At 38.1% G+C, this 9,724-nt stretch overlaps 1 protein-coding gene across 1 annotated transcript; it reads right to left on the bottom strand.

Moving 5' to 3' along the window:
- Nucleotides 1-1,369: 1,369 nt before the first annotated feature.
- Nucleotides 1,370-9,505, bottom strand: LOC105051286 (calcium-dependent protein kinase 2). The gene is made up of 8 exons (XM_010931640.3): nucleotides 8,514-9,505; nucleotides 3,197-3,340; nucleotides 2,906-3,058; nucleotides 2,677-2,789; nucleotides 2,432-2,599; nucleotides 2,216-2,343; nucleotides 1,970-2,069; nucleotides 1,370-1,886 (listed from the first exon to the last, which is right to left on the bottom strand). The coding sequence occupies exons 1-8, from the start codon at nucleotides 9,265-9,267 to the stop codon at nucleotides 1,812-1,814; spliced, it is 1,635 nt and encodes a 544-aa protein (XP_010929942.1). The 5' UTR covers nucleotides 9,268-9,505; the 3' UTR covers nucleotides 1,370-1,811.
- Between the last annotated feature and the right edge of the window lie 219 nt (nucleotides 9,506-9,724).

Here is a 9,724-nt window from a genome sequence, read left to right on the forward strand (position 1 = left end):
TTTCTAAGAAGAAAAGAAAAAACTCGAGGATGAGGAAGATTGGAGAAAGAAGAAAGAACATGGACAGTCTCTTTTTGTAGACCACCTTTTTTGGCACATAAATTTTTTTTTATATTTTTTTAACTTATGAGATTCATAGACTCCGTGAGAAATTTTATCCTTATTTGACTTTTGATTTTTCTCTCTAAGAGAGAAGAAAGAGAAAACATGGTATAAAAAGTGCCCCACCCCATATGATCCATTATGCTGTCCGCCTCTTATGAGTTTTGTTTGTTGATGGCCCCTCCAATCATCTCTAATCTTTCCAAAAGCATTTAATAGCAACCGGCTTCCTTCCTTGTTTGCAGGGAGAAGGCTATTTTAAAGAACATCCTAAGGATTGCTGCAAGTTATCCATAATCATATTTATATCATTTTATAAATCTGGGCAAAGTTCTATAATAGGAAAGTCAACTTTTTATGATAAAACATAATTTTCTTTAGAATCAAACTCTCAAATAATTATTGCCTTCATCTTAGGAAATTATTAATTTAAAAACTCAAGGCTCTCTTCTATTTTAGTATTAAAGAAGTTGCTTTTCTATTTAATAGTTGATTTTTTTAAAAAAATGGAGGCAGAATTTTATATTTTTGCACTACATTAAAATATCATTTTCCACGATAACAGCAGCAATGTTTAGTCTATTTAATCCTTTTAATTTGATTCAACCCATTGTAAATTGGGTTACGTAGCATGTCATGAAATGATTAAGTTTGAGTTTAGATTTTTAGCCCATTTTATAAAAACATCAAGTTTGAGTTTACAGATTTTTAATCTATTCTATATCCAACCCAACTTGTACATGGTCAAACCCGATCTAATTGCCATCTCTAGATAAAACAATGATTTCTATTATGTCTGCAGCAAAAAATGGTGAGCATATTTCAGCTTTTGGGAATTTAAATTGCAATAAGTAGCGGTTAAGACTGGGTCATATGGCTGATATCAAGATTTACATTGGTTTTTAGCCCAAAAAAAGGATTTACATTGGTTTAAATAAATGTGAGAGATCAAGAACTGAGTAGCGTGTATTGATTTAAATAAATATCTCTAGCTGTCATGACTCGTGAGATCAAGAACTGGGCAGTGTCTGAGGCCGGCATTTTTTGTTTGTTCTCTTTTTTTTACCTTTTTTTGTCAATAAGACACTGATCTTCAACACAGGACAGCTCACAGAACCTAAGGGGAAAAGGAAGCCAAAGAAAGAAAGAAAGAAATTATGCACCTTCTCATGTCCAACTTCTAAATTTTCAAGGTGCTTATTTTCTGGTGTTGAGACCATAAACAGAAGCATAAATCCTGCTAATGTTTGAGAATTTTTACAACAAGTTATAACACAAATTGAATATCTTCATATTGAACAAAGGCAACTTCATTGCCTCATCAAGAATTCAGAGTACTTTATTATTCCCCCTACCTCTCAGGAAAATGAAAGTAAAACCCTTCAAGACAGAAAAATAGTTCCAAACGTTACAACGCAGAACCATGCAAAGTCTACCTCTACCAAAACCTGAGATTTTTTTGCAAGCGAACTCACAAGCCCGTTCCTAATCGCATGATACAAAAACAAAGCTAGGTATACACATAGCATCCACTATCTAAGACATAGAAGATACAAGGTGGAATGTGTACCATCTTCTCAGTGACTTTGTGATCTCAATGGCATTTGATATTTGACTTTCTTAACCTGGCTCATGGTTCATCATGTCTAGATTAAAACCAATAAGATCTTGCTTCAACTGAGCAGTGTGACATGACGTGCTATAAGAAGTCACATAAGCTCAACTGGCTGCTGCATTCCACCCTTCATCATTGCACAAAATTCCTCATAGTTAATCCTTCCATCCTGCAGTCAAAATAAAATCAAATGAGAATACAATTTATGTACATTATTAACTTCAAAGTTCAAATTAACCATACTCATTTTACATTGTCTGTGTCAATTTCTGATATTATTTCCTTGATAGTAGATGCATCACCGATCCCATGCTCCTTCATCGCTGATTCCAATTCATCTCTTGTAATAAACCTGGTTAAAACAAAAGGGCAAAAGATATGTCAGGCAATCCGATAGGAGAGTCCAATAAAAGCATTTAAACAATTTAAAGTTCGGATTGATGGTAGCTGCCTATGGAAAAATCAATAACATGAGTTGTGCAAGCATTTAAGACACACCCACTATTATCTTTATCAAAATACTGAAAAGCTCTGTATAGATGTTCATCTCGTTCAAGTCTGTGCCAATGCATCGTCGCAGTGATGAACTCAATGTAGTCAATGGTCCCATTTCCATCCACATCAGCCTGAAAGGAAATCATTTAGTACAACAAGAAGGATAATGGTGATGAGAAATAAGAGAATGCAAATTTTGGTTCCTAATTATCATCTTACAGCATCCATGAGCTGCTTCACTTCAGCTTCTGAGAGCTTTGACCCAAGTCGGGCCAATCCTGCCTTCAGTTCTTCATAAGTGATGGTACCACTCTTGTCAGTGTCCATATTGATGAACATCTGTTTCAGCCCTTTAATTTCATCTTTGGAAAGATTTTCAGCAATAACCTGTAAGTGGTTCAGATTGTGTAAGCAGCGCACCAGGACCATGCATATCTAATCTGGAACATTTCCTACAGACCAACCTTTAGTGCCATCTTCTTGAGCTTGTTCATTGCTCTGAACTGTTTCATCCTAGAAAGAACAGCATTGTCTATAGGTTTATCAGATGCCTCTCCACCTTTGATCCATGGATGCTCTGAGCAGCAGTCACAACATTACATAAATATGATGTTGATAGTCAAACAAATGTAGCCAAAAGTACCAATATAGTTTCACAATAGAAAATGATGAACCGCTTACACAGATACCTACCAAGAACTTGTGCTGAAGTAATTCTTCTCTTCGGATCCTGTGTCAACATTTTCTTGACCAGGTCTTTGGCACTATTTGATATAGACGGCCATGGATCACTTTCAAAGTCAATGTGCCCTTGCAAGATAGCATCAAATATCCCTTTCTCCGTTTCTGCAAAACCAGCATATTCACATAGCAAAAGAAGATACATAAATAATATGCAAGCTTGAATACACTCATGTCCCAAATGGAAATAATATTAAGATAATACAAGCCGTAAAATAAAGTTGATATTAGTGTTATCCTTACCAGCCCAGAAAGGGGGAACACCACTGAGAAGAATATATAAAATAACACCTGCACTCCATACATCTATTTCTTTCCCATAATTCCGCCGTAAAACTTCTGGAGCAACATAGTAAGCACTTCCAACTATATCTCTGTACACTTTTCCTGGAGTAATTTTCATAGCAAACTAGTGAGCATAATCTGATTACCAGAGTTCAAAAGCACAGCAAAACTCGGATGTATCAGAAAGCTTCTTGACAAATATCACAAACTAAAAATAACTCACAATCATGAGTGATGTTAATTGTATTCAAGCTCAAAAAAGAGCAAACTCCAATGACAAGTAGCATGATTTCCACTACTGACACGACACCTAGATGGCCTCAGCTATATGTTTCTAGAATGTATCGGTCATCCCATATGATATATAATAATTAGGAATTGGGGAAGCACGATCAAGTTTTTTATCTAAAATGAAAAATGACTTTCCATCTCAAAGTAATTAGTAGTCAGTTGAATTTACCTATGAGAATCAAATCCAACTAGGCTAAAGATCAGCATTCCCATGTCTTACCTACAATTATAGTGCAAAGGCTTTGGACAGACAATCAACTCCATGTCTCCATTATCCTTGCAAGTGACAGGTCTAACTTCTTGAATCAGAAAGGAGAACCATCTTAGAAATCAGTGCTTAATCCCGGATGCATATGAGGCATACTGTTTCCTTACTTCCATATCCAGGTTTCATTTCTTATGGGAAGTATCTTATAGCTTGGTATAACTTTCCATGAGCATTTATTTGAAATTTTAGAGTGGTTATGATAAATCAGATTGAATGGTTCTTAAAATTTTGTAAGACTTAGCATGTGAATATCGGTCTATGTAGGTCCTCATAGCATGAGTGAAGGAAAATTTTGTAAGCAGTCTGTAAGCAGGCCATGAGAAACATCAGAATACAGAAGGATTATCAAAGTGGCATAGACTTAAGTTCGGATTATTTAGATGTATAAGATAATAGAATTTATTGTTAATTGAATGTCTAGATTAATTTAAGTTCTCAGAGACCTCTATAATATGCATTGTGAAAAAGAACACATAACTTCTATTCATAGTGACTCTCGAAAAGAAAAAAGGGATAGCCAATATTGCATAATTATTACAACCCAAGCCTTACACCTTTTGGTGTTGCAAATCACAAAGCCCCTGTTTAAGGAAGAGTGAAATATGATTTTTGTCCAACAAGATATGTGAACACCAATCCTTAGCCACCTTAAGCAACATTAGTCAAAAAAATATTTTAAAAAAGGCAATTGTTACTTTAAGTAATAAATATTTATCAAAATAAATTACATTCTTACCATCTTACATCAACTCTGCCACAAGAGCTTCAAAGTTTTCACCAATTCATGATGCTGATTATTTCATCCATAATGAATAGGGGGCCATTATGAAAAACACAATCAACTCTCAGCAATGAGGGAGACAATTTTTGAATGTAAGCTGAGTATGCGTTAATATGTCAAGGGATAATCATCTGTCTCACGTCCACATCTCATCTTATACATCTAAATTTGAGGAGTTGATAATACCTATGCCATCTCATTTAGATACCTATGGTAACCATCATGTTGAAGATGTTTATGATGAAGCTCCAGTGGATGGGGAAACCATGATTATTGAATAACAGGAACCATCAACAATGTAAAGAAATAAGATAACCATAATCAGTAAGCCTTGCTAGGAATCACACATCCTTCTTGGCCATATATTTCTACTGAGGCTACCTTTTCTTTCATTCAAAGTGCACTTGGGTTATCTTATGTCACTCCCCCTTTTCTAACTTTCCAAACAAATCCAAGTCCCTGTCCATATTGAAGCCCTCAGTTTTGTAGCAACCACACATTCATCTTAGTTTCTTCCAATTTTGCCCATAGCTACTAGCCATACCTCTTCTTCCTTCTATGTCCTCCTCTACATCTTACTTCCTCCAGTGGTCATCTAATGTGCTAAATTTTCTTTGCTGTCCAATATTCTAATCCATAGGTTGCAAACTTCTATTCTTATAGAACTTATTCTCAAGTTCCAAATTTGACTATTATACAACACCAACACACTCTCAAAGTCCCAAAGGCGAAAATCATATATCCCTCCATCCTGCAAACATGCCTACATCTTTTTTCCTCTGTCAAAAGGATCCAAGACAAATTTCTCCTGTGCTCGAATTGGTAGATGATTCACAAACATCCTCCTTAATTTATTTCCCAGCATCTAATCATCCAAAAATGCCCTCATTCAGAAACTTCAGGGTTACCATTTTGACTTAATCTCACCATCTCTCTCTCCCCCACACAGTCTTGGACCTCAACATTGCACCACCAAACTTCTTGCTATTACATTTGATTTGCTGAAGAACTACTACAACAATTTTTTAAAGCAATCAAGCACCTGCTCTGCCTTCAAATTAACCTATTACAGTTTAGCTTTAATAATGTTCCACTAACAACATAGATTTCCTATGATAGACAATATGTCATCAACATCATAATTTGAGGTCACTTTACAAAGCTGCACCTTTCCTTCCTTTTGCTTCTTGAGGAGACAACAGAAATTTTCCTCCTCATTCCCTACTGAACCATGTATGACCATCTATTATTAATCGAGTCTCTTCTTCCTACAAGTAAGCACTTTTCATAATATGCCCATTACAACACTGATCTTCACTCCTTTTACATAATAAACCAATGCACCTTTACCATTGGATGATACACTAAAAAGAATAACAAACTGTTGTAACTTCTAGCTCCATACTCTCTATTTCGTTTCTTGATTGTTGAAGTTCAAAGTCGACATTTAGATTGCTTTTTCAAGTTGTAAATTCTTATTGTAGGTCAACTCTTCTTTTTCCAAAAACAGGAGCCTAACAAACATGGTTTGCCGTACTGGCCGGTATAAGTGCATACCAACCATACCATACATACCGTATTGCACTGGTATACAGTATGGAGGGTGTACCGAGTGTTGGTATGCTGAACTAGCCTCCATACAGGCCGTACCGATATAGCAACAGGATCGTATTAGTATGGGGTCCAGTTTCAAGATGGCAAACCTTGCTAACAAACATGAATGCAAAACAAATCATTTTAAAAAAAAATCTTGAAAACTTGATTCGGATCACAAGAAATACAGTTTCTTACATTTTCATGAGCTAGATACATGAAGTCTCTAAATTGAGTAAGGTTGGTGACAATTTTGATCAATAAGCCTGAATTGTCCAATTTGAATAGCAGATCAGCCATCTAACAACAATAGTTGCTAAACTTATCGGAAAAAAAAAAACACTCATGATAGGTTGTGACTGTTACTAATGCTTCTTCATCATCTTTGACAATTTATGTCACATTAGAATGCATATTACAAGCCCATCAACAGGTTTATGTCCATGAGTACTTACACCGAGGAGTCAATAATTCATCAAGAATATCCTCTTCATCAAAAGCCCCTTTCCATGCACCTTAAGTTATATCCAGGTGCCTTGCTAGAGCCACATTGGCATGCCATAGAAAAGGCTCATAGTAAAGATTAAGAACAAATCTGAAAGGATTCATATATGAAACTCAAAAGTTGAAACCTACTTTCACTCAAGGTACCCATAGTTGAAGAAATTGCAAGATGTTTTCAAAATTCATTGTGATTCTTTTCAGTTTAAATATATGTAAGAATTAAAACAATAAATATGATTTTGAATATGAATATCAATGTAGCCAGCATGAAAGATGGCATATGTAGTTTCCAAACAAAGAAGTGCAAATATTATTTTGCATATAGCGGTGATGAGTAACAAAGTACAAACATGAGGAACATCCCAATAAACTACCAAGGAGTTTGTTCGCTGCCTTTCAATGAATATTCCAACACAAATGAGATACAACTCACAAACAGAAATATTGGTTTTTGCATCTGCTAATGCTTCTCCTATGAAGAATCTTTGGCTGCATTAGTATTCCCATTTAGCTTTAACTGGAGCAGCATAAATGCAAGTTTCTCTTCTTGGAGACAATAACCTCTTGAAAACTCTTATCAGCAGATGACTTGATCTTAGGCAATTTCAAGAAGGCTCCTTATGTATATTTATTGACATTTAATGCAGCATACGGAAATAAAAAGCAAAGCATTAGAAATTAAGCATCGGAAATGCAGCAGTGCCAAGACAAACTATTTGTGATGTAAATCTCATGGAATATGTACAGAAATGAGGACCTAAGGAACTTGACATTGATGGCCAACAGTTAATATAAGAAACTACTCTGGTCACCTTGCATCAGTTTTATGATTTACGAAAATGAGATGGATGAAGATGGTTTGAACAGAATTAGACCAGGGTGACAAAACCACCGAATATTCTATTTGTGTGGACTTCTATGCCAATTATATACAGATGCGCTGTGGGACATCAAAAAGGCCCTATGGTAAATAAGATGACGTGCGTGCTATCTGAAAAGAAAAGGAGGGGACATTTAAGCATATGTGGAATAGCATTAGAAGTGGAAGTTAGATTTGAATCGAAAAGTGAATCTCAAGTGCTGCAGAATGAAGTGATGAAATTCCAATAAAAATTATCCATTCAAATGCAATGAATACCAAAAGATGCATACGCAAGTGGGACTATTGACTTCAACCAGAGAGAGGGACCATCAAAAATGGCCGAAAGCTGCAAAAGCCAATTTGAAAAGGACTATGGCAACTAAAACTTATATATTGTAAGCTCAAACTTCATAAGGCTATACAGTATCAATAGAAATTTGGTCATGGCTATTCTAATTGCATGGTGAAATTGCATAAATCAGAAGAACTTCTGAGTCTCCTAGACCATAGCTGGCGGATCAGTTTAGGTTACCATTCTCTTCCACAATGATCCTTCCATGTCAAGCTATGAAAAGTAAAAAAAAAAAAGGGAGGGGGGGTGTGGGGGGGTTTGTGTTGAAGAACAGTTAACATGTATTTCCATTTGGACTTGTGTAGGACTCTGTTTGCTGAAAAGTTATGCAGCAATCATGGTACTTAACTGATTCTCTAAGGGTTAAATGGAAAAAGACCAATTAGTAAAGATAAGTCAGAGGATGGCAACAAGTGATTATAAACACCCAGATGCATTGGAAGTTTGAAACTACCAACAACTTAATAAATGTGATTTCTTTCAAGAAAAGTAAGACCTGTGTTCTTTAATACATTTCAAATTCGATGAATTAACAAGAATAATTAAATTCACAAACTACCAGGAATAAATTTGTCAATTCATAAAGCAGTGGAAAAAGAGCAGCAAGAAGAAGATTGTTTTTACCATCCTCAATGAACACCGAGAGCCCGAAATCGGTGGCCTTGAGCATGGCCCCCTCATCCTTGGTGGCAAGTAAGAAATTCTCGGGCTTGAGGTCGCGGTGCATCACGCCCATGAAGTGGCAGATGTGCACGACGTTGACGATGGCCCGGCAGATGGCGGCGGCGGCACGCTCAGAGTAGTGACCCTTGGCAATGATCCGGTCAAAGAGCTCCCCTCCCTCGCACAGCTCCATCACCAGATTCACCGAGTGCCGGTCCTCGTACGCCCCCTTGAATTCCACTATATTTGCCTGCCCCGTCAGGTGCTGCATGATCTGCACCTCCCGCCGGATATCCTCCCGGTCGTTCTTGCTCGACAGCTTGCGCTTCGAGATCGACTTGCACGCGTACCGATTCCCGGTGGCGATCTCCGTGCAGAGGTACGTCACCCCGAATTGCCCGCGCCCGAGCTCCTTGCCGAGGGTGTAGAGCGACCGGACGTCCTCGAATGACTTGCCGAGGACGGTGTCGGCGGCTCGCGCCGCGGCGATGGCCGATGCGGAGGCGGGGGCGGGAGCGGGAGCCGGAACAGAGGGCTTTGGAGGTGCCTGGCGGACCTCTGCAGGCGGCGGCGGCGGCGGCGGCGGCCGAGGCTGGTTGTAGCCATGATAGGAAGAAGAGGTTTGGCTGGCCTTGGACTCCTGCTGGTGGGAGCTGTAACCATTGGCTCCTCCTCTGCGTCCTGGCTCCTTCTCTTTGCTAAAGCAGTGGCCCATCACTCAGCAAGAATGCCCAAGAAACCAATTCAAGAAAAGGTGAAGGGGAATTGGGGAGGAATAAGAGAAGGATTGGATGGGATTTGAAGGAAATTTTAGAGGCTTCGTGGGGTCAAACCAGACAGGCTTGGAAGTTGCAAACAAGGCTCAAAGGTGGTACAAGTTGGGGGACAAGATGGACAACCGAACCGACAGAATCGCCGCCGCCCACTAATCGTGACTGCAACTAATTCAGAACAAAGGGCAAACGTTCCTCTTATCCAATCTGGCTTCTCTATATCTTTTTTTCCTATATATTTTTCTTTTCCTTTGAATGTTTGCCTTGGTATGATGGAGAGCTGGCGAAGGTGGGAACCGGGAGGACTTCCATTATTGGACTCCGCGTTGTGATAAATAATGGACTCCAATTAAGTGCACGTCTCAAGAATGCTCTGAACCGATGTAGCCACAGAGGGTG

The sequence above is a fragment of the Elaeis guineensis genome, chromosome 2 (assembly GCF_000442705.2).
Source record: "Elaeis guineensis isolate ETL-2024a chromosome 2, EG11, whole genome shotgun sequence".
Classification (NCBI taxonomy): domain Eukaryota; kingdom Viridiplantae; phylum Streptophyta; class Magnoliopsida; order Arecales; family Arecaceae; genus Elaeis; species Elaeis guineensis.